The sequence below is a fragment of the Sminthopsis crassicaudata genome, chromosome 2 (genome assembly GCF_048593235.1).
Source record: "Sminthopsis crassicaudata isolate SCR6 chromosome 2, ASM4859323v1, whole genome shotgun sequence".
In the NCBI taxonomy this organism is placed as follows: Eukaryota; Metazoa; Chordata; class Mammalia; order Dasyuromorphia; family Dasyuridae; genus Sminthopsis; species Sminthopsis crassicaudata.
The window spans coordinates 274,321,842-274,347,574 of record NC_133618.1 but is presented as its reverse complement, the minus strand read 5'-3'; the positions used below and the strand labels follow the sequence as shown (position 1 = coordinate 274,347,574).

Genomic DNA, 25,733 nt, shown 5'->3' with positions numbered 1-25,733 from the left:
TTGATCACTACAACTTTTACCACATATTCCTACTTTAGTCTTCTAGGACCAAAAAAGGGCAGGTCTAACCCTTTCCACATTATGGTCTTTCAAATACTTAAAGTGATCACATCTAACAAAAGATGTTAATAATAGTCCTTTTGGGAAGAACTATAAGCAGACAGTTTTACTGATGCCTTTTATTTTTATATTAAATGTATTTCTGAATGTTAGCCTTCACTACTACACAAGGAAGTGTTCCATGATAATGGACAAACCCAATCTCAGTTCAGGAAAACTAACATATCAACCATGTGCAAGCAACATTTCACACCTACAGTCCCTCACCTCTTTACCAAAAAGGGGAGCTCTTTATTTTCCTTTTTCTCCAGGGACAAATTTAGTCATTATAATTATATGTTATCATTCCTTCTGCTTACAAAATTAATGTCCTTGTGTATTGTATTCTCTTCATCTACTCTACTTTGAGTACTTTAATCTATGTCAGTTTATCTTTTATCTTTCTGAATTCTTCATATTGTTTCTTACAGCACAATAATATTCCAATATATTGATTTATCATTTGTCCAACCATTTCCAAGCTTACAAGCACCCAACTTTCTTCCTAGTTCTTTATATAGATGCCCTCTTCCTTTCTCTCCCTTCTTTTCTGTCTATCTCTCTTTCTCCCCCCCCCCCTTTTTCTTAATCTCCTTGAGATATCTTTCTACCAAGAGGTAGTGTTTTTAGTAAACAGGTAGTCAAAGAAAATAGACATATTAGTGACTTTTTTTTTTTGCTTAATTCCAGATTGTTTTTCAGAATCAGTGGGGCAATTCATAGCTCCACCAACATTATGTTATTGTGCCTTTTTTCCTGTAGTTCTTCCATTGTTAACTATTTCCAACTTTTGTCAACATCGTCAATTTGTTGGGCATGAAAATGAAATCTTATTTATTTTAAGTTGCCTGTTTCTTATTGTTAGGGATAGGTGCTAATATAAGTTACATCTTCTGAGGTATAGTCATTTCTGTCTTTTGACTAGCTACTAGGAGAATGACTCTTGATATATATATGCTAGTTCATTACATAGTTTAGATATCAGAATTTTATCAGAAGTATCTGATGCAAAAACAATTCCCCAATTAATCATTTTCCTTGTTATCCTAGCTGTACTCATTTTGTTCATGAAAGAAAATTAATTTTCTATTTCAGTTATGATTTTTCTATTCCTTGTTAGATCAGGAATACTCCTAACTTCTGAAAGTTACTACCATCTATTTTCCTCCATTTTCAAATGATGTGACCCTTTTATACTTTCATAACCATTCATATAGAGGTATACAGTACTGGACTAAATATTTTCTTCCCTAAAAACTTCTTTAATTTGCCCAGAAATTCTTGTTGAATATGAATAGCAAAGTTCTTTTCCCAATCATGATCTTAGATTACTGAATAAAGCTTACATGGTATTCAATCAATTCTATTGATCTAATTTTCTGTTTCTGTAACTACTACCAAAGAGTTTGGTTAATTACTGCCTAGTTTTAGTCTGAAAAGTGGCTACTAATCCTTAATTTCTACTATTTTTTCATTATTTTCCTTGAGATTCAAATTCTTTTATTCCTCCAAATGAATGCTGCTATTATTTTGTCTAGTTCCATAAAGTGAGCACTAAATCTATAAATTAAATTGGATATTTTTATCATTTTTATTATATTAGCAAACTTCACACATTAGTAATGCATATAAATTCAATTGCTTTGGTTTTAATTTATCTCTATAAAGAGTATTTTGTACTCAAGTATTTATGTCTCAAACTTATCTTGGTAGATTTATTCCTAGATATTTTATGCATTTTTTTTATTACTGCATATAGATATACTTGCAATTACAGTGGATTTATTTTGTATCCTCCTATTTTATTCATTAATCCATGGTTAGGGGAGAGGTGTCCTGAAAAAAACAGTTTGGAATTATACTGACAAAGTCATTAAATATATATTCCTTAACCTAGTGATAAGAGCATTAAGGCACAGATCTTAGGAAGGGCAAAAATGGAAGGAAAGTTCCCATATGAGCATGTGTATATACATATATATAGACATAGCTATAAAGCATTTTTGTGGTGGGAATAAATTAGCAGCAAAGTAGGTACCCTTTAGAAAATGGTCAAAAAAAATTTGGCATATAATGTAATGAAACATTATTGTACTGAAAGAAATAAAGAAACTCAAGGAAACTTTTACAGAATGAATTAAAACCAAGAGAACAAATTATATAATGATTACAACAATAGAAAGCAGAAAAGAATTTAAAGATATCAGGACTTTTCATCAATGCCATAATCAATTGATTCAAAAGACTAAGAGCAAAATATGCTTTCTCTCAAGAGACAGCCAAAAGACCATAAGTACCAAATGAGATATACATTGCCAGATATGGTCAATTGTGCTTGCTTAATTGTACTTCATAATAAAGTTCTATTGGGAGGAAAGGGCAGAGTCATTCAGAAGTGGCAACAATAGGAAAAGAAAAAATGAATAAAATATTACATATCTTTTGCTCTGTTTTAAAGATAAAAGAAGAAATAATCAGGATATCCCCTAAAGTGGGACACCATTATGAAAAGTCATTGTAAATTGTAACAGAAAATATTTATCGTGAAACTTTTAAGAACTTTAGATTGCTGAAGTTTGCTTGTTTCAAGTCTGTATACAATGTCACAATTTAGAGAATACAATTAATAAATATTTGTTGATATTCTTTTCACTTTAATATTATGCGGACAAATGCCATAAACCTGAAATTAAGAAAACCCAAGTTCAAACCTGACCTCAGACAGATGACTCTGGACAAGATGCTTAACCTCTGTCTCCATAATAGTCCTTCCATCTCAGGATTGTAAGGCTCAGACACATAACACTTCCTAGCTGTGTGACCCTAGGCAAATCACTTAATTGCAATTGCCTTGGAGGAAGGGAGGGGAAGAATAATCTAATACAATTTTGCTGTGCTATAAGAAAGAAGATATAAATGAACATAAAAGCATGAAAAGATTTACTTGATCTAATGTAGAGCAAAGTAAACAAAGCCAAGAAAACAATGTACCCAAAGACTACAATAATGCAAATGGAAAGAACCACCACAAAATAAAGGTGAATGCATTTTAAGTGTGAGTTCAGAGAAATAGGAAAAGATACATCAACCTCATTCCTTTGCATAGATGGGAGATCCACAGGGGGCTCAGTGCATATATTTTCAGACTTTTTCGATGTATCTGTTTCTACTGATTGTATCTCTTTTTTCCCCCCTTTAAAAATATTATTTAATGGTCTTGTGATGAAGAAAGCCATTTACATCCAGAAAGAGAACTGTGGGAACTGAGTGTGGTTCACTCTTTTTGTTGTTGTTTGCTTGCATTTTATTTCTTTCATCATTTTATTTTCTGGTTTGATTTTTTTTATACATCAACATAATTGTATAAATATATATGCACATAATAGATCCAACATATGTTTCTACCATGTTTAAGATATCAGGGGGTAGGATGGGGAAGGGTGAGACAAGAGGGAGAAAAACTGGAACACAAGGTTTTGCAAAGACTAATGTTGCAGAATTATCTATGCATGTTTTGAAAAATAAAAAGTTTTAATTAAAAAAATACTTTTTGTTATGTGCCCCTTCTGTGTGTGGCTGGAAGGGGAAGAAGAGAGAAGAGATACTGAGAGTGATGTTAAAGATATCAATAAAAATTTCCTTTCAACAAAGCTGAGCAAGAAAGCATCATTATGGCTGTTTAAGCAAAAAATGAAAATGTAAAGAAATCAAGGGATTATTGGCAAAAGGATTCACTTGAACAAGCATTTAAGCACTGACTACTCTACACAAAACTCTGTATGGTAAGTGGAAAACAAACCAGAATGAAATGAAGAATACTCCCTACCCTCAAGGTAAATTACATTATGATAATATAACATATATGTAAATTAATAAATATGGAATAATTTAATGAGGGAGAAAAGCCCCAACATTTAGGGGGAGATCTTTCAAGTTCCCATAGAAAGGGATAACTGTTGGAGGGACCATCAAGTACAGCACTTTGGAGAAAAGTAAGATTCCAAGATGTGAGGGTCAGGAAGGAGAGTGTTTCAGGCACAGAGAATGTGCAAAAGCAGCTCAGAGGAAGAATATTGAGGGAAGAGAAAAGCAGCTAGTTTCCCTGAAACAATAAACTTGGTAAGGGTTGGAGTCAGACTGTGAAGGGCTTTCAATGCCAAGATGAGATGACAGATGGGGAGAAGATGGGGAGCATCTAAAGATTCTCAGGCAGGAATGGACATGGTAAGACCTTCCACAAAGATTATTTTAGCAGTTGTGTAGAAGATAAACTGAAGCAGGTAGACAGTAGTAGTAAAAACAAAACAACAAAAAGAAAAGACTCTATAGATTAGAGGCTGCTACAATATTCCAGGCATGAAGTCAAAAGAAAGTGAACTAAGAAAAGAACCAAACAGACCCTTTTAAAAGAAGAATCAAAAAGACTTAATGATTGAATATTGGAAATAAGAGGACCTGAGACAAAGAAGGCTGTCTGACCATAGGGTTTCAAGCCAGCGTAACTAGAATAAAACAATGAAACCAGAAAAGGCAGAATATGATGAATTTTAGTCTTATATAACTATGAAATTGTCACCCAATTGAAAATGTGCAGGAAGCAGTTACAGATGCAGAGTTTGAAGAATGAGATCAGAACCCTCATTCCAAGGCAGAGAAAAAGAAAATGACTTCTTGTTTTTTCTTCCCTTTACAGAAGAAAATGTACTACTTGGCTTTTCTTCCAGTCTTGGCTAAAATTTCATCTTCTCCAAGAAGTCTTTCCTAGTGCTCCTTAATATTAGTGCCTTCCTGCTGTAATTATTTCCAATTAGATAAACAGATAGGTAGGTAGGTAGATAATTTGTACTGTTATCTGCATGTTGTTTCTCTCATTAAATTGTGAGCTCTCTGAAGGCAGAGAGCTTAGCACAACAGGACCTGCCACATAGTACATAATAACAAATGTTTCTTTAGTAGAAAAAAAAATTACTCCAGAACATAATTTATATTATATCATTACATAATATTCAGAGAAAAATAAAGCTACTTGTTTATAGATATTATAATTTCTATGTTCAGATTAACTTTAAATTTTTTTGAATATTGCTGCTATCTAATAAATATACTGATGATGTTCCAGGTTACAGGATCAGAGATTCAGAATCAGAAGAAATGTTATAATACATCTAGTCCAATCCCTTCATTTTAGAGGAACACTGAGGCCTAAAGAGATGAAATGATTTGCCAAATATAACAAAGGCAATAAATGGCCATGCTAGTTTTTCAGCCAGGTTCTCTAACTCAAATTCAATGTTCTATATACTGCATCAAAGTATCAAAACAATAGTAAGAGTAGGCAAGAGGAATTTAAGCTTTGAAATCTGAATAATTCAACTTGCAATCATAAGATTCAATTACAAATTGTCATATCTATAACATGTAGGTCTAGGGCATTTTCTTTTCTGGATTCTACTTTCTCATTTTCAAATATAAAATAGACAATAGTTTACCAAATCCCAAAGTCCAACGTGGCCAAGCTTGTCCCCAGCTGCCACCAATGTCCTAGTTTCTGATGGATGAATAGCCATAGAGCATATTCTGCTTTTAGTAACTTTGCAGATAGTATCTTCACTAATAACCATGCCAGTCAAATTTGCTTGGTATCTGAAAAAAGAAATTCATTTAAAATTTCAAAATATTTCTAGTTAAAGCAAAAATAAAATTGTTTGAATTTACCTTTTCATGTTAGATAACTTCTTAGTACTCATATTTCTTGGCTGCAATAATAGAGAGAAATTAGAGCAGTAAGATAATGCATCTATTCAAACTTCCTATTTAATATACTAAAAACCACATGGTTAAAAGTTCTGAAAATGATACCTGGCTTATTTTCATCCACATCTGCAAAATCCCTTTAAATATTTCATTTTTACCATTCTGATTTTCAGGTATCATCTCCAAAGGACCAGGAGGTAAGTGAGTCTGTCAGAAAAAAAAAAAAAGAAACTGGTTTTCCTTTGGGGCTTTAAAATCTTTTATACAATCTTCACTGTTATACAAACCTTTAGTCTATAATCTTGATGAAGTTTATCTTATTGAAAGCTCCATAAAATAATCAAATTCACCCATAGCAATATAGAACATATAAGCTACTTCCTAAGAGTAAAAAGTGCTTAATCATATAACCTATATGAACTTCTGAGAAGCATCTGAAAAACCAAACTCAAATACTTATCAAGTGCTTACAAAGCATTTAAAGCTTTTAATGTTGTTATTGTTATTTAGTGAAACTAAATAGAATTTTTTTTTTTCCTGAGGCTGGGGTTAAGTGTCTTGCCCAGGGTTACACAGCTAGGAAATATGAAGTGTCTCAGATCAGATTTGAAATCGGGTCCTCCTGAATTCAAGGCTGGTGCTCTATCCACTGCGTCGCCTAGCTGCTCCCTAAATAGAAATTATTAAATGAAATTTTCTCATAGATCTTGTTACTTGGAGGACTCCTTCATACCATGTGACTAATTCAAGTCAATTAACTACCTTTATGAAAAAGTAGTGTCAATTAATTAAAATCAGAGGGAAAAATATCGAATATAATACTCCAAAATAAAAATAAAACATCTTTAATAATTATATTGCAAGAACATAATGTTTTATCAACCTGAAAGCCCCAAAGTTGTTCTCTTACAATATAATTCCTTGCTAACTTAGGAATATGGTCTGAAAGCTAACAATAGGGAAAAAAAAATCTACTAATATCAAAAAGATTAATGTGAGAGAAAAACACCTTATTATGAACAACCCTTAATTTTCTTTCTACAGGCATAAAAGACAAAGCATATATAATTTAACCACTGTATATGACAGTCCTTTTTTCCCCATTTAATAAGTATTTTATTCTTCCCAAATACATGTCGTTTTTAACATTCATTTTTTAAGATTTGAGTTCCCGGGGCAGCTAGATGGCGCAGTGGATAAGAGCACCAGCCTTGAATTCAGGAGGACGCGAGTTCAAATTTTATCTCAGACACTTAACACTTCCTAGCTGTGTGACCCTGGGCAAGACACTTAACCCCAACCTCAGGGAAAGAAAAAAAAAAAAAAAAAAAAGATTTGAGTTCCATATTTTTTCTCCTCTCCCTTTTCTCCCTTTCCCCAAAATAGCAATTTATTATAAACTGCATATATACAATCATTTAAAACATTTCCATATTAGTCATGTTGTGAAAGAAAAATCAGAACAAAAGGAAAACACACACACACACACACACATATAAAATGAAAATAGTATACTACAGTCCTCATTCAATCTCCATAGTTCCATCTCTGAATACAGATAGTATTTTCTATCCCAAGTATGATAGCACTTTCTAAAAAGTTATACAAAGAGGAATATATATACACAGATGGATCAGAGCAAAACAAATTCTCTTTCCCTCTCCCTCCTATACCCTTTCTCTTCAATTTCCTTTCCCTCTATGTTCCCCTCTGCCCTTCACCTCTACTTCAATCTCTCTTTAATTCCCTTGTCCTTCTTTGCCTCTCTTCTTGCCAATCAGCTTAGTCTATAATCTTGGATTACTACCAACATTAAAGATAGTTCAGAAGAAATCAACTTTCTGATTCAACAGACATTTTCTGACAGTCCCAGTTAAGAAATAATTTTGATTTCTCAAAGGCAGTTGTAATTAATACCAGCTTCCCCATTTATGTATTTTTTAAAATGTTTTCTTTTTTATTTTTTTCCTTTGGATACTAAGTTTCTCTATCTCACTCAGACTAAAAGTACAGCAGCCACACTAATACAGCAATCCCACTGTGTATCTGACTAGACACTTTGACCTGCTATGATTCTAATCCGGGCTGTTTCATTATTCTCTAGGCAATTTAGTATCCTCACCGACCTCCCAAACTCACTACTCTGAAATGAGATATCTAATTAGCCTTAGACCCCTGCATTTCAGAACAATTGAGTTCAAGCTACCCACTAGCCTCATTCTCCCCCATGACAAGGGAGTACAGGTATGTTACCATGCCTAGCACTTATCTGTTACTTATCTATTTAAATTTATTACCAGGCTACTGTTAACTACCTTAAAAAAAAAAACACCAATTCTGTTAAAGGAAAGGAACTAAAGGGAATAAGCACTTATATTGTACCTATTGTGTGACAGGTATTGTGCTGAGTGCTTTCAAATAAGTTATCTGAATTTATAAAGTATTCATTATACTAGGGCAATATTAGGGTATTACTGGGTAAATACTAAGGTAAAATGTATTTTTATTACTTTCAAGTACATAAGTAAATGGAACACAGCTAATCAAGTATTACCTTGTAAACATATTCAACTAATCAACATTAATTCCACTTTATGCTCATTCAACTTGAGTAGTTTTATAGTTTAAAAGTTCACCCTCTTGAACAGATAAAGACATTCCTCTTAAACACAATTAAATATATTACATAATTAATTTCCTATGTAAGCCTACAAAAATCAACTTCAATACAAATCCATTCCCATCTAATATAAATTCTAATCCATATTAGTTCATTCTCATTTGATAATATTTTACTACAGTTTCAAAATCCTATGAGTTTTAAAGTTCTTTTTGTTTATTTGTTAGTGTGATCTATTTGCACTGTCACTCTTACATATTGATCAACTACTGATTCAGGCTGTGGTGAAGAATCTGGTAATGGGACTCCTGATGGATCTACTTTTAATAATCTCATGGATCTTCGACAAACAATCTCATCTTCTGCTTTCTTTGGCTTCTTTCTAAAGGAATTAAAAGTGTATGTTAACTCATAGCACAGATTAATAACTTTACTATTTCTAGTCTGAGAGAAGGTGTGACAATCAACTCTAATAACTTTGAATTTAATTTTAATAAAGTATGTTAATACTTTGAATGTATGCAAACATAACAACAGTCTACATTAGTTCAGAAATAAATTAATGGATTCTCTTTGTTGATACTGTACAAAAAAATCAGCAAGATCAGCCTCTAATGAAAACTATTATTTTCCTTATATAAATTATAATGCTACAGAGTAGCTGTTCATAGAACATTGCTTTTGTTTTTCTAATAGTATGAATGAATGTAACTGATTCATCCATATTACTATCACTCAGTCCCAATGAGTCTAATAATAAAATAGTTTTTTAGAGTTAATTAGACATGGTTAAAATAAATTTTCCTTTTTGCAAACTAAGTATATGTGGGGTAGAAATGAAAGGAAACTCACAAAGAAGTGACCACTCCCATTTTAGAATTTGTAAAGGTTCAAGAAAAAGAACCAATTCCAGGGACTAAAATTCTACAAAGTCAGTTTAAAAGGGGCAGGATACTGATATGAAATTCTGAATACACAAAGAGAATTAATTGTAATAAAAGTTAAAATAGGATTTCTCTAAAAATGATCAGTTAGGTAGCACAGTGGACCTTTACCAAATTTCCTATTGTTAAGCAAGTGAATTTACAATCTGCAGCTCACAGTTCTGGGGCCTTAAGTACAGAACTTTGATTTCTAACAAATTCATTAATATTAAGTGGAATAGAGTAGGGATCTAAATGAATTATTTCCTCTCACTAACACTATCCTCCCCTTTAGCCAAAATCAAAATTTGAAAGTGATCAACTTTCCTCTCCCTGATATCCTGTATCTAATTGGTTCCTAAATCTGGCTGATTTTACCTACACAACACAACTTTTCTCCATCCATTCAGCCACCATTATAGCTTAGCTCCATGTCAAACATCCTCTCACAAAGATTATGCCAAGAAGTTCCTAACTAGTCTGCAGACTTCCATTCTCTATCCTTTCCAAACCATCCTCCACACAATTCCCAAAATAATAATGCTAAAACATAAGTTTCACGATGTGGAAAGGTTGGAACATTTCCCTATTCAAGAATACTGAGTAGTTCTCTAGCCTCTAAGATAAAACTCAAACTCCTCAGCTGGACAATGAGAGTTCCACAAACTGGTACCCATCAAACTTTTATTCAGGTTTATTGTATAGAATACCTCTTTGTTTACTCTAGTGTTCCCAGCAAAGTGATCTACTTGCTATTCTCCAACTCTGCATCTAAGCTCCATGTCTTTGTTGGTTCAAAAGCCTAAATTGAACTTCTTCCTGATGAATATCTGTTAGAATCCTTAACTTGCACTAAGCTTCAGCTTATGTATTATATATTATAGGAAAACTTTTCAAGTCCCTTATTAGTTATGCTCTCTTTACCCTTATATTAACATGTTAAAAATCCTCACTTATCCAAATAGTTATCTAAATTCTCTTTCATCTGTTTTTTAACTACATTATAGGGAATTCTCAATGATGAAACTTCCTCTACCATTTCATTTAGAGCATTGAGAAAATAAGTGACTTGCCCATATGCATCATAGACCAGAATTAACCCCCAATAATTTTCTTCACACTGAAGTTATGACAAAAGTTTCATTATAAGAAAACCACTTATAAAATGTAGCCCCAATTCAAATATCCCACACTCCCTTTTAGCATTTAATTCCAATAACTAGACCAAGGGTCAACATCTTTTTGGTTAACTAAAAATATTCCAAGAAAATGATGTAAATCACACATATATTGTATCTAGGTTATATTGTAACATATGTAAAATGTATGGGATTATCTGTCATCAAGGGGAGGGATTAGAGGGAGGGAGGGGATAATTTGGAAAAATGAATACAAGGGATAATATAAAAAAAATTACTCATGCATATATACTGTGGGAAAAAATAAATAAATAAATTTAAAAAAAAAAAAAAAAAGAAAATTATGTAAATGTCCAAAGATTAAGAGACTCTGTGCTGAAATGGATAACTCTAGAAGGAGGTAAGAGGAAGGATGAGGGAAAAATGTATTTTAATTTAAAAAAAAAAAAAAAAATTAAGAGTGATTCATAGGAAACTGATGAAGCCCTTTATTTTTTTTATTTTTTGGCAACAATAACATTCCTATTACCCTGCTCCTAAAGTCAAAGACAAAATAAAGAACATTCTATCATGGTATCATATAATTTGTTGGAAAAATTATATGAAAATAATTTTATTTTTCAAGATCATGTACCAATCAAACTTTTTTCTTTACTTATTTACTATAAAATGTTGGTTCCTATTTTAAGCAGATTTACTTTAACTCCTTACCATTTTCTGGTATCATTTATCCTTGGATAATGTATAATACAACACATACCTTAGATAATGAGAAATCCTTACCTGTTTACATACTGTATTCCCTCTTTAAAAAGTAAGTTTCTTTCAATTCAGAAAAATTTATCAGTCAAGAGCTGATAAACAAAAATGAAAATAAATTCTGGACCCGAAGTTTACACACTATTGGAAGGAAACTACAAATAAGTTTATACATTGTAATGGGGGGCCCTAATAGTGCTTATAATTTAGGGTATCAGAAAAAGTGTCTCCAAACAAAACTAAAATTCCAAAAGACAAAAATAAGGACAGAAAATATTCCAGGCTTAGGTGACAAATGGTGCAAAAAGTTTAGTGTTGAAGATAAGAGTGCCACGTTCAGGGAAAAGGAAGTAAATTAGCTTGGACAGAATGGAGAATAGGCATATAGGAGTTTGGATCATAGATTTAGAACTGGAAGAAAACTTAGTGGTCATCCAGCCCAACTCTCTCATTCCACAAAGAAGGAAAGTGAGATACAAATAGATTTGACCAAATTCACATAGATATTAAGTGGCAGGGGCAAGATTAAAAGCCATGTGTTCTGATTTTAAATCCAAAGCTCTTTCCACAGTACCACATGGCCTCCTAAACCAGACCAGATTGTAAAAGGCTTTTAAATGCCAAATAAAGTAGCTTGCCTTTTATCCCAGAAGATCCACTAAAATTTTTTAAACAGAGAAATGACAAGATCAGACTTCACTTTAGGAACTGTCTGGCATCTGTGTAGCCAGAGGCAAAGGACTGAAGGCAAAGAAACCTATTAAATTAAATTATGCAGTAGCATAATAATGTGAAGTGATAAGAACAAGAATTTGAACCCAGGTCCTGACTCCAAATAAAGTGTTTTTTCCAACACTATGCTTCTCCAAGGATGACTTTCCCACATGATCCCTCCAAGAACATCAAAACGCACTTCAAGAGTTTCTAGTCTGTTTGATGCTACTTTCTCCAGTCTTTTAACTACATATTCCATAATATACCAGACACTCTATGAATCATAGACCTAAATATTACTTTACCTCTTGGTTCCATGAGAAGGTCTTTTAGCTATCATTTCACGTAACCTTGCAGCTGTCTGTAAAATATCCAAAATACACATGTAAAAACATTATGGTAATATACTCTACCATAAACACATTTTTTCAATTATACTTTTTCTGATACATAGATATAACTTATAAAGTGCTTTTGTCACAATAACGCTGAGGTCTCCATTTTACAAATAAAGAATATGACAAAGTTAAAGTGACCTGAATAGAGACAGCTAGGTAGAGTAGTAGAAGAGACTGTTCAGGGAATCAAGGAGATCTAAATTCAAATTCAGCTTCAGATACTTCTCACCTGTATGAACAGGACAAGTCACTTCATTTCTGTCTGCCTCAGATTCCTTAAATCTAAAATGAGGTTACTGATAGCACCTACCTCCCAGGGTTATTGTGAGGATCAAATGAGATATGTTAAGTGCTTAACATAGTACTTGGCACATAATAAGTATTTAATAAGTGCTTGATTCCTTCTTCACTAATATTTACTAAGTGTATAACAGGTTACAAGACACATATTAATAACAATGAGTATAAAGAATGTTTATGTATGGCATTGTTCCCAAGAAGCAGTACTCAAGGAGATATACTGTACCTTAATAATCATGATATTATTAATTCTGCCTTGTTTTGTCAACTGCACTCATTTTCTGGTAACATACTACGAGACTGGTATAAGATTCTACCATTTATTAGATTTAATAACTTTGAGTCTAAAGAAGATACATTTTGCTGAAAGTTCTGTTAATCAGGCTTTCATAAAATTAATCATATCTTTCACTGACTTGACACATTAAGAGTATAGTATAGCTTCTATTGAAATACTTTATCTGATTTGCATCTTCAAATGTTTTCTATTCTTCAATTTACAATAGTTTTCAATTTACCTTCAATTTTCTCTCTCAACTACCCATACATACTACCCATACATCCCAAGTAGTTAATCATTTCCAACCAACATTTAAGTACAATTGGAATCTGTATTTAAAGGAAAGTATCATTTAAAGAAATAAGTTCCCTAAAATTTAAACTCCACAGTAGACTTATAAATACTGATGAATTTTACTGAAGAATTCAGTAAAACCTTTCTTCTTGAAACACTACATTATGAAACAAAAACATTAAATATTTTTCCCTACTGTAGAACACATTTCTTCTTGTTATGTTCAGCCCAGGAATTAAAGTGACTTAAGAGTTTACAGTGAACAGAGTATAAATGGAAAAAACAAATAACAAAAAACCCATAACTTATCCAAACAGAGAATGTTGAAAAGCCAGAGGCTTTCACCACCAACTTAAAATTCCAAAGGACTGGTTTGAGGAAAGAATTCACTGTGGATCAGTTTACCTAGAGCAACACTTCTTAAACTGTGGGTTGCAACCCCAGAGTCCCAAAATTATGACTGATTACCAGGTAAGTGTTTGATTCCTATACCTGTTATATACCTAATATAACCAGGATTGCATAAAAATTTGAGTGAAAAGCATTCACAAGCAAGAAAAGTTTTAAAAGCCCTGACCTAGAGAATCTTATTAAGAAAAAAATGTCTTTGAGAGTTAAAATAAGTGACCCTATCATGTATATCCACTAATGGCAATGATATGCTCATTAGAAAGCCAAAGTGCAATCCTCACTTTATGAGCCAGGGAAGAACCAGAAGTGAGGTATGATGATATGAATGTAATGTATAATAATCAATTTCTTCCCAAGGGAGAGCTAGGAAAGAAGAGCTTTGTAAGACTGGCAATCTGGAGAAAAGGCTCTATCCCAGAGCTAAAGAATATTTTGACTAAACTATATTTTCTATCCAAAATAAGGCAATCTAAAGATCTAACATTAGAACAGAGGTTGTTCCCATAGGACCTCCTCCCTATGTTAAAGACATTCTGACTAGAAGACACTTTCCTCCCATTAAGCCTAAATCATACTTTTCTTGTTATATTTTATCCTCATCACTAAGATTGTTTAAGGGATAATATAAAATTAGATTAATGCAATAGTCATTTTTCAATAGGATGGAATTTGTGTATTTTCTACTTAAACTAAGAATTATACAAACCTCTAACAACTGAAGTGATGCAAAAAATTCAGCATTTTCTGATATGTTTTTTAGCCTCTTCTTTTCATAAGCTGATAGCTCTGTTGAACCATCCTATGGAAAAAAAATAACATGTACATTCTCAACAAGAACACCTTACAAAAACACAACTTAATTCCAATTAGGTCACCCCACCCTTCTTTTGAACATCACCTCCTACTCATTCAATATTATATTCAAGAAAACTGTCAAATAGTCAAGATGTCATATTCCAAACTTGGCAATTCCATTATATATTTTATAGCACCCTAAATCTTTTACATGTTTCTGTGGATTTCTGAAACAATGTGAAGTGTATTGAAAACTATTAACAAAGATGAAATTTACAAATACTTATTTCTTTACTTCTTCAGATACTAAGCAGCTGCATTTACAACTGTAAGTGAAGGCAACAAAGAATAAAGGGGGCCAATGTTAGGTTAGCTCTTCTTAAAAACTTTTTTTTTTTTTTTTTTTAAAGAAACAACATATATCAAAAAGAACATCATTAGCCAATTAGGCACCTACTATGTACTAAGCACTGTGCTAGTAACCAAGGATACAAAAACAAAGGAAGTTAATGAATTTACACTCTATCCAGGAACACAGCACAATACATACATACACATACATAAACACACACGCACTTACTTAAGGATGTGTTTATGTGTATATAATCTGGATTTACAATAGTTATCAATTTTCTCTCTCAACTACCCATACATCCCAAGTAGTTAACCATTTCTAATCAACATTTAAATATAGTTGGAATCTATATTTAAAGAAAATTATAATTTAAAGAAATAAGTTCCCTAAAATTCAAATTCCACATTAGACTTATAAATATTGATGAATTTTACTGAAGAATTCAGTAATAATAATAATACAGTAAAATTCAGTAATCACTCATCCTTGAAGGCCTCCCTAATATCTCCAAATAGAAGAGATCCTTTCCAAGCCAGTATATCATACCTGTTTGGCTAAGTTGTATTAATGTGTACATAATGCTCATGTCCTTACTATTAAGCTGTAAACCTCTTACAAAGACCGAGTAGTTTTTCATCTTTCTGTTCAGAGCATGTAGAGCAATTTTGCAAAAAAAAAAAAAAAAGTGCTGAATTGAATGTTACAAATAAAATACCCTGTAAAGCCAAAGTTTATCTTAAATGTGAACTATCACCATTTTAATAACTAACATTCTGGCTATTCAGCATGTAAATAATTCAAGTTAATAAACTTTTTGAAGCAGTACAATTAGTAACAATGTTTTTTCCTTCATGGTTTCCATTAGAGGACTCATGGTGTCCATTGTGAATATAAGTGATGTTCAAGACATTTTAACACAATTTTTATTTTTCAAATTATATGCTGCAATCATAAAATTACAAAATGGCAATATTAGAAACAGAAAATGTTAGAGCTTAAAGAACTTCAAAAATCATATTTAGCCCAGAACCTCTTTTATTTAACAATTGAACAAAATGAGATCAAAAGGTCAAGATATCTTACCCAAGATTATATTGTTAGTGAGTGACTTGCAATATCCCCTTCATTGTACCATATAAAAAAAAAATGTTTTCCCTCCTGAGGCTGGGGTTAAGTGACTTGCCCAGGGTCACACAGCTAGGAAGTGTTCAGTGTCTGAGATCACATTTGAACTCGGATCCTCCTGAATTCAAGGCTGGTGCTCTATCCACTGCACCACCTAGCTGCCCCTAAATTTGGATCTTTGAATTCAAAACCAAGTGCTTCTGCCAAAATTAATGCTTATAACGTAATAAATTCACCAAAATTTCAAATTTTAAAAGAGATAACATTTTCATTTCATAAGTCAATGGGTAAAACCGACAGACAATATATTTATTAAGTTGAGATACTTACCATATCAGCTGTTTCAATTTCATCACCATCTCCATCCTGACTGCTTTGTATTTCATTGCTGAGAGACAACACATCTTTAGTATTCCTGGTTATCACAACATTTGGTTCTACTTGAGAACCCAAAGCTGATTTTTGTAGACTATATTCTTCTTTGGGAAACATATCTTCTACTTCTGGAGTTGCAAGTTCTTCGAGTTTTCTTTTTACTTTACGCTTTTCTTCATCATTAGAATTATTTTGGGGGAGATTTTGAGGGCTCATCATTTGGGCCTGGTTCTTCTTTTTGACAACAAACAGAAAAAGGAGTACTAGAGCTTGCTTCTGTAAAACTGTAGCCTGTTTTGGTGTCAGAGATAAGCCAATTATGCTTTGGAAGATTTGAGATTCATTCACCTGTTTAGTTCAATGAAAAATGCAAAGTGTTAGAATTTGATTTTCCTCACAAAGTTCTTTGCTTGAACTAGTTTAATCTGATGGTGTTTTTCTAAAGTCGTACTATGGAGAAGATTATACATTTAAAACCTCACCACAGCTGTGTCTCTCAAAGCCCCCTTTCTTCCACATCATGCCTCCAATACTTAAACACCTCTGGTGTAACTTAAAAGTATGAAATTAGCAACCACTTAAATGGTCAGCAGAGGAGTCCCGAGTTCGGGAGGTCAGTTAACAGAACTGCAATCCCGGACAAGTATCTTCTTCACTGGGTCTTCTTTTTCTCCCCTAAAAGACTTCTGGTCACAAGTAACAACCAAGCCCAAGCAGATCCCGCCTACCCACAGAAGAACCAGGGTCTTCCTCTGCCTTCTCCCCATTCTCCCCATCCTCCCCGCTCAGGCTTCTGCAATTCATCTCCCTCCACAAAACCCCACACCTGAAGAGTCTGCCGCGAACCAAAACTATCCTCTCTGAGTTCCTGCTGCCTTCCCGCCAAGAGCTGGCGCCAAGAGCAGAAGGGATGAGAACCGAGGGGCTGGACCGGGGCGGAGAAGGCGGGTGCAGGGGGCGGGACCCGAAACAGGGAGAACAGGAACGGGGCGGTGCTAGGCCAGCCTTGAGTCCAGAGCTAGCTGGTGGTATTTCAGTCTTTTCCAGTGGCCTCTGACTTGGCAAAGATACCCGAGTGGGTTCAGATTCCTGCCTCCGAACTCTATCCACCGCGCCACTTAGCTGAAGAGGCGGGAACAGAGCGAATGTGGAGGGTGCTAGGGTGCCTGCGGGCATACTGGGGGATGGTCCAGCCTCTACTGGGAAGCTAATCCTCTTTCTTCTCCCTTCCTGATCAATGAGTTTTAGAAAGATGTCTGGACCTGGACTTGGAAAGCTGCACTGAAATCTTGAAGTACACACTTCATGCCTTTGTGGTCCTGGACAACTTTACTGGATCTCTGTTTATTTTTCCTTCAAATGGAAGTGTTCCTCTAGGTCACTGGTTATTGTGTTTTGAAATTCTCAAAACAACATATAAATATGAGCCACTGATGGCAGAATTGCAGATTCTCAGAATTGGAAGGGACCTCGATGTCTCCCTAGTCCAACTCACACCTGAAAAATAATTCCTTCTGAAAACACAAATAATAGATCAGCCTTTGCTTGAAAGTCTCTTCTTTGGAGGAACTCGCAATCTGCCCAGGCAGCCCATAACACTTCTGGATAGCTGTAACTATAAACACCAAATTTGTTTCTGCAATGTCTACTACTTACTCCTATTTCTGCCTCCAGAGTGAAGACTAAGTCTATTTTCTTTTAGAAATGACATAAAAATTAACATTGATGAGACTGAGTGTAGCCACCAAATGATGAGATTGAGGAGAGCAACTAGCACCAAATGTAGGGATCTGGCACCAAATGATGGAGTCCCGTCATGTGACAAATTCATAATGATCTTTTTTTTTTTTTTTTTTTTTGGGCAAAAGGTAGATTTATGAGAAGAGGTCACAGACAAAATGAAATTGTAAAATAAACACCAGAAGTGGTAAATATGAAATAGATTTAGGAGAGCATATAGTTATCAAGGAAAGAAGTTTTAACAATTAACAATGGACCAGACAAGTTCCCTAGTGGAACTCACAATTACCCAGGAGAAAGGGAATACACCATGAGGTGGGAATGTGCCATTGACTGGCAGGCTAAATAAATAGAAATTTAGGCTAAAATAGTGAATTAGCTATGAGAAAGAGAAAGATACCATGAAGCATGGAGGAAGGGATGGGAAAAGACACCTTTAGATATAACTTAAGAGTCTGCCTCTAGATATATAACTTAGAGACAGACTAACCCAAAAGGGTTTCAGGGTAAGCCATGTACAGATTTAGAAGGGAAATTTAACTGGGAGATTTGATATAACTTGGTTCTCTGACTTGATACAATAAAATAGGGTTACCCAAGATCTCTATGGGGGGATGAGACTGATCTCCTTCCTTCCAGGAGTAATCTTATCAGTTCTTCAGAAGTATTATCTCTGCCAACTTCACCTAGTGACCTAAGATATCATCAAACAAACTTCACTCAAAAAAGCCTTATTAGTAACAGTAACAACTCAAAAGAATTTTTAAGTGATTTTTAAGTTTCTTTAACTACTTGAAGACAACTATTGTATTCTCCCTAAATCATCTTTCTCCAGGTTAACTTCCATCAGCAATTCCTTTAACAAGCCTTTATATAATTTGAACTCAAGGCCCTTCAACAGCCTGGTCTACCTCCACTGGACATTCATCAGCTTATCAGTATCCTTTCTGAAACTGTGTGCAATTTTGTGCAGTATAATGTGGTTTTGGTAACAGTGCAGATAAGGTCAGACCATGATAAAATAAAAGAAATAATTGGCTTTAAAAAGATATTTATGGCAAACAACTATATTTTGGTAACAGCTGAGTTTTAGATATATAGAGTTTCATATATCAGTAGAAAATTAGATGGAGATATTCTGTAGACAGATGGAGATATGGTTCTAGACATAAAACAAGAGTCAGGTGAGTTATCTCTGTGTAGGAAAAGGGTGAAGAGCTTACAGCACATATTGATCAAGAGACTGTTAACTAAAGTAGATCAAGCCTATTAGGCCTCAGTTTTGGCTTCTCCAGAATCACGTGATTTTAGATAAGGTCTAAATAACATTCCATTGTTCAACTATATATCACCTTGTCTACTACATTCCACTGACCAACTAGGGGTACAGTAGACTTATGCGACAAATCACAACATATAGAGGGTGAGATTTTGGAGGTTCTTTGTTTGAAATGCATAAAAGCTGTAAGCATTTTCAAGGCTCTGGCCCTATCCTGCTGTGAAATTTGGCTCTCAGACCAGGATGGGGTTGGCTTCTGGAGATTCTAATAAATAATTCTGCTTTCTATGAGTGATCTCTGAGTAGTCAATTTATGTAGGTCTTCTTGTCCCAAACATCTCTGTAAGGGAAAGCTGAAGTAGTGGGGATTAATCAAATAGTTAAGGGAAATAGGGTAGAGACAAGAGAGAGCCAAAGATATAAAAACAGGCAATACCACAAATAGAGACAATGAAAGTAGAAAAGCCAAGAAAGTGTGGTATCCACAAGGTGGTACTCAACATTACTAATTTCTTATGAGGAGATAAAAGTTTTGAAAACTTTATTAGACTTGGCAATTAGAAAATGTGACCTATGTATTCTTATAAATCATAAAAAACTGCAAGAAAATTTTGCCTCAATAATGGAAAGGGAAACATTTTAAACCAAAAAAGATGAAAAAATTAGTTGACAAAATTCAGTGGGTTTGATTATGCAGAAATAAAAAGATTTTGCACAGGAAATTATAAAATGTCTAAAATAAAAAGGAAAGTCGGAAAAATAGATTTATAGTGGAAGTATCTGATAAACACTTGTCTTCCAGAATATAATAAACTGATGCATACCTATAAAATTAATTCACATTTCACAATGAGAAATGGTCACAAGTCATAAACAATTTTTTAAAATACAGTTAATTACTACATGAAAAGACCTTCAAATACCTAATGATAAAAAATAGACAATCAAATAACCTGGAAATGCCACCTGTGTGCCTTTAGGCAATTCACTTCACTAAGCCTCCAGCATCTCATTTATAAAATGTGGGTGTTCTCTTCCAGCTACAAAGCCTCATTCCTTACAACCACAAAAAAAAAAAAAAAAAAAAAAAAAAAAAAAAAAAAAAAAGAAAGAAAAAAGAAAAAAAGGGGGGGAGGGTAAAAATTCAGTGTGACACTGTAGATTTCAATAACTCGGTGTCTGACAACCAGAAAACAAAACTAATTAGCAAAAAACTTCCTACATGATATACATTTCCGGGAAAACTAGAAAGCAAACTAGCAGAAATCAGTGACAAATCAACACTTTAGACTCTATTCCACATTACATTCTATATCAGTATATAATTTTAATATCAAAGATCACGCCAAAAAGAAAATTAAACAAGAAACAAATCATATACCTTTGCCAGATAGAAAATGTATTTTGAACCAAAAAAGGGACAGAGGCAAAAAAGGAACAAAGGCTAAACATAATTTTGTTGACATGAAATTAAAAAGCTTCCACACAAAATAAATGCAACTAGGATAGGGAGGAAAGTAGTGATGTGGGAAAAAAATATTTTTTATCAAATTTATCTAATAAGGGTTGAGTATACACGATATGTAAACAATTAATAGATACTATGACCAAAAGCAATTTCCAACAGATAAATGTCAACGGATATAAACAAAAATCTCAAAAAAAAAAAAAAATTGCAAGCTATTAAGAACTACATAAAAGAATTATTCAAATCATGAATAATAAAAGAAATGTAAGTTAAAATCCAGGAGTTTTATTTTACTCACACCTTGCAAACTGGGAAAGAAGAAAACAAATAGGAATAGTCAATGTCAGAGATGTGAGAATTAAAAAACACTAATGCCTAATTAGTGGATCTATTTAACGATATAATCCTTTTGGAAAGCAATTTGGAATCATGCAAAACTGTCACTAAAATGTCTTCACTTTTTGACCCAGGGATTCCACTTAAATTTATATCTAGGCTTATATCCCAAAGAGGTGGATAGGAAAAAAGTTCCTATAAACACTAAAAAAATTATATCACTTGTTGTAAAAGCAAAGAATTGAAAACAAATTGGAAAATAACTAAACAAATTGTGAAATATGAATAATGTGATATTACTGAGCAGTAAAGAAATTATAACTCCAATAACTGTAGAGAAACACGGAAAGATTGCTCTGATATGTAAAATAATGCAAGGAGAAATAAGCAGAGTCAATAAAATAATAGACAAAAGAGAAAGGACAAAAAAAACCCTCAAAAATCAGAACTGCATGTTCCAAAATTACAAACAACAAACATTGTTCCAAAAAAAGACCCAATAGAAGATAACTCACCCTTTTGCAGAGGTAGAAGGTTCGCAAGTACCACTGTATATATTTCAGACTTTTTCAATCAAGTGATTGGTTTTACTGATTTTTTTTCCCCTTTTTTGTCTAAAATGTATTTATTGTATGAGAAGGGAAGAGGGAACTCCTGGAGGGAATTTTAGTGATTTAAAACAAAAAAATTTAATTCAATATGGCAGAGCTACATGCAAAGAAGAATCTATGTGTGGGATAGGAACAACTGTTTGAAAAGAGATGACAATATACAATAAAAGTCATAAAATTGATTAGGTTCTTTCATCTCCATATTTCTGCTATAACATCATCCTACAGACATCAAGGGGAAAAAATGACAGCAACTAATATTTATGTAGTACTTTTTAGTTTAAAAAAAACTATATGCACATTCTCATTTAATCTTGGGAAAAAAAAACTATCAGGTAAAAACTTCATGATTTATTTCATGTTACAGATGAGGAAAGGGAGACTAAGAAAGATTAAGGGACAAAGGCACAAACAGAGGACCCTTACCCAAAATTACTTAGAGATCACTCAAAATAGAAAGGAGAAAGGTCGTTTATTATGCCTCTGGAGGATGAGTCAGGCTATCACGAGATAAGGGAAAGAGAAAGCTTGAGGTAGGAGGGCTAAAGAAGTAGTAAAAATACATAGCTTTTATACCAGAGATTAAATCACAAGTAAGAGAGCATTCAGAAGGGGAGAGGGAGGCATCTAATTGATTGTTGCTATCCGAAGAGATTGGAATGGAAGTGTTTCCCGGAAATCACCTGATTTCTAGGAAACAGAAAATCAGGCGTTCAGGCTTCAGAAATAAATGGCCAAGGCTCAAGTACATGTGAGCTTGCACATATATTATACAGGTCATAGGGGAAATACAGAAATAATGAAAATAAAATACAGAAAAAGAATTCACACATTGCTGTAAATTCTTTACCTTTTCTCTCTAGTCCACACACAAGTATCAGAATCATGAACTGAACCAGGTTTCACCTAACTACAATCTGAATCTTTCCACCACACCAAAAACATAGCTGTACAAACTTCTACTCCTAACAACTGGAAAAATGGCTAATTACATTGCCATATAGTCATATAACAGATTATGATCCCATTAAATGATAAATATTTAGAATACAAAAAATATGAACATAACAAATGTTTTGCTTTTGCCAATTTCATTCACAATTTATAACTACTGCTATATTTTTTAAAATAGTAAGTGCATAAATTTCAAATCCATTAAGAGAGAAATCATCTTTTATTAATGTTTGACTTCCACTTTGTTAAAATGTATATTATATAAAAAAGTTGTGTGGTATGGCAAATCCAATTTACAAATACTCAGAGATAACTCAAATGAAGAATAGAAATATTTATTCTTAGAAACTTTCAAAAAGTGAACATCTCCAGACTGGACTCCAGCTTCAGTTTTGAGGAAAAACTGATGATGATAAAACATGGTATGTTTTTGACAAACTGAAAACAGAAGATGTTTAATAATTTTTAGCTCTAGCGTTTTCCCATTGTATACAAATATTAATTTTTTTAAATCTTCCATTAATCCTTTTACCTCATATTCTCCTTGATTCCCTCCCCTACATTGCCCATCTTACAAGTTATTTTTTTTTTACACAGAGATTGACATGAGTTATATAGTCATAACCACAAGAATAATGCATAGAAGTAACATGAACTTGTTAAATTTGGCCTGAATTTTATGAAGGTCAGTTTTACAACTGTTTACCCTATTTAATTCCCTAAATAAATTAAATCTCAATCTACCTTAATTTTTTTTAATTTAAATTTTTTTAATTTTATAATTATAATTTTTAATGACAATATATATGCATGAGTAATTTTTTTATAACATTATCCCTTATATTCATTTTTCCAAATTTTTCCCTCCCTCCCCTAGATGACAGGCAATCCCATACATTTTACATATGTTACAGTATAACCTTCAATCTACCTTAGTTAATGATTTTATAAGAAACCATATATTCCCCTCACAAAGATTTGTTTATAGGTAAGTAATCCATTAAACTAGGATAACCAAAGAGTCTCAGTTTACCTCAGGCTTCCCCAACAAATAGAGATTACCCAATTTACAGATTCCTTAGAATGTCTCCAGTTCATTAAGTAGTTAGCTTCTTCTAAGAAGTTAAGTAAAAGTCCAGATCAGAATTTCTACTAAAGGAGCAGTCTTCGTTCTCCTTTCCAGAGTCTTTAATGATTAACAGACCCTAGAAATTGGGTCTGGAATTATCAAGTGAGAGGTTTAAGTTTTGGGATTCTCTTCAAATAGCTTTCTTGTGGAAGTCCTCAGCTTCCCGGTACACTCAAAGTGAAAGAGAGGAGGAAGATAAAGTTCTCTCTAGAAATAAAAGGAAGGCTAAAAGGAATCGCTGACAAACAGGAGAGCCTGAAAAGTTACATGTTTAATATGTTAAATATTTTAGAGGGGAAAGGCAAGTTCTACACAATAGAAATTCTTAATTTAATGTACAATTCTCTCCTGTTTCAGAATGCATGTGGAAATGCTCATTTTACTTAATGTTTGTTAATTTAAAAATAAGATGAAATATGTGTAATGCTGTTAATAACTTTATAATAATATTATACTGATAAAATTCCATGTTTTGTTAAAAGGTTAAAAATTACAATAAAAAAAACTTTTTTAAAAAGCATCTAAGAATCACCTTTAAAAACAGTAGTTTCGGAGGCATTGGAGCAGTAAGCCAGATAGTCAAGAGTCTAGAGAACCATAAATGTTAAGTGAAAGGCATTAAGTGTAAAAAAACAAACAAGAAATAACTTGTAAGATGGGCACTGTAGGGGAGAATCACGGAGGATATGTCGCCTCTATCTTCTGATTTAGCCACAATTTTGAAATGCAGCTGAGAGCAATTTCTGAAATGGGAAAAACGTCCTTCTCTACTCTTCCTCAGAACGAACAAGAAGGACAACCCAGAGAGGGTATAATGCACCCGTGTGGGCCTAAAAGTGTGCCTTAGGTCACAAAGATAACCACAGGAACCACAAGATCAGCTTGGCTGAATATCAACAAAGGATCAAAATCTGTAGTCAACAGTCTTTACAACGGAAGATGGAGATTTGGATTAGTTTAAAACTATCTCCCATTTTAAAATTCTCCCTCCTGCACCCTTAAAGCTATTGCTCCTCACACCCAGGTCCTTTCCCACAGCTAAATTTATTTCAAACCATACAATCCATTAAAAAAAAAAAAGTGGCTGCTACCTCACTGTTATTGACTTCATCCTTATAGATGCTCTTCCTCTTAGGTTCCAGAAGGTTACATTTCCCTTCATTTTTCTGCAGCAGCTCTGAGTGTGTCTCTCCCCACCCCCCTCAGAGAAGGTCTGTAAGTCCTGTCTAAATTGATTCCAATAAAACAGAGTGAAGAAATAGACTTCAAGAAGATCGGCCAGAGGAGGCCTCTGGGGCCTAGTCTCCCTCCCCTTGCTCAAGTCACGAGATAGAGCCCGCCAGTCCCTAACGCTTGGGGACCCCCTGCTGGGAATAGAAAGGCTTGTCCTGAGCAAGGGGACAAGTGGAAATGTAGAAAGAGGCCGTAGTGCACGGGAATCTTGAAGTTTTACCACATTCAGACCGGTTAAACCCAAGAGTTGCCGGCCGCTGCTCCCACGCAACTTTCAGGGAAACTCGACTATCTCCTAAAGGCTTCTTACTCCTCAGCTTTAAATAAATAAATCCTATGATATCGAAAGCAGGTCGTGGAGCCGGGGCTCAGGTCCCGTCATCTCCTCACAAGCAAGACCTCGGCCAAGCCCCTGCCTTCCCCTTCCGCTGCGTAAAAGCGTATCCTACAGAACAACGAGAAACTACTATACGCTCCTCACCAACGCCCTTCTTTCAGACAACAAAGTCTCACCTCAGATTTCCGCTCCCTTCGTCCGAACTCACCAGAGAAAAGACTGGGGGTCCTCGGGAAAAAGCGAATTTCCCGCCCACAGTCTCAGGCACCGCCCCGATCTGAGGGTCACGTGATCTGACGCCTGCG

At 33.9% G+C, this 25,733-nt stretch overlaps 1 protein-coding gene across 5 annotated transcripts in view; it reads right to left on the bottom strand.

Moving 5' to 3' along the window:
* The window catches only part of WDR76 (WD repeat domain 76), a 40,044-nt gene extending 14,312 nt beyond the window's left edge, over window positions 1-25,732 (bottom strand). The window contains exons 1-8 of one of the 5 annotated variants that reach the window (XM_074289475.1): window positions 25,605-25,732; window positions 16,297-16,689; window positions 14,398-14,490; window positions 12,314-12,369; window positions 8,729-8,855; window positions 5,959-6,060; window positions 5,815-5,855; window positions 5,589-5,742 (exon numbers count right to left, since the gene is read on the bottom strand). In XM_074289475.1, coding sequence (XP_074145576.1) covers window positions 5,589-5,742; window positions 5,815-5,855; window positions 5,959-6,060; window positions 8,729-8,855; window positions 12,314-12,369; window positions 14,398-14,490; window positions 16,297-16,560 — 837 coding nt within the window. In that variant the 5' untranslated portion in view covers window positions 16,561-16,689; window positions 25,605-25,732. Of the gene's footprint in view, window positions 1-5,588; window positions 5,743-5,814; window positions 5,856-5,958; window positions 6,061-8,728; window positions 8,856-12,313; window positions 12,370-14,397; window positions 14,491-16,296; window positions 16,690-16,823; window positions 17,030-17,069; window positions 17,127-17,167; window positions 17,278-25,604 lie in introns of those variants that run through there. The other 4 variants (XM_074289477.1, XM_074289476.1, XM_074289474.1 and 1 more) reach the window with 4 other exon arrangements.
* Window position 25,733: the final 1 nt, after the last annotated feature.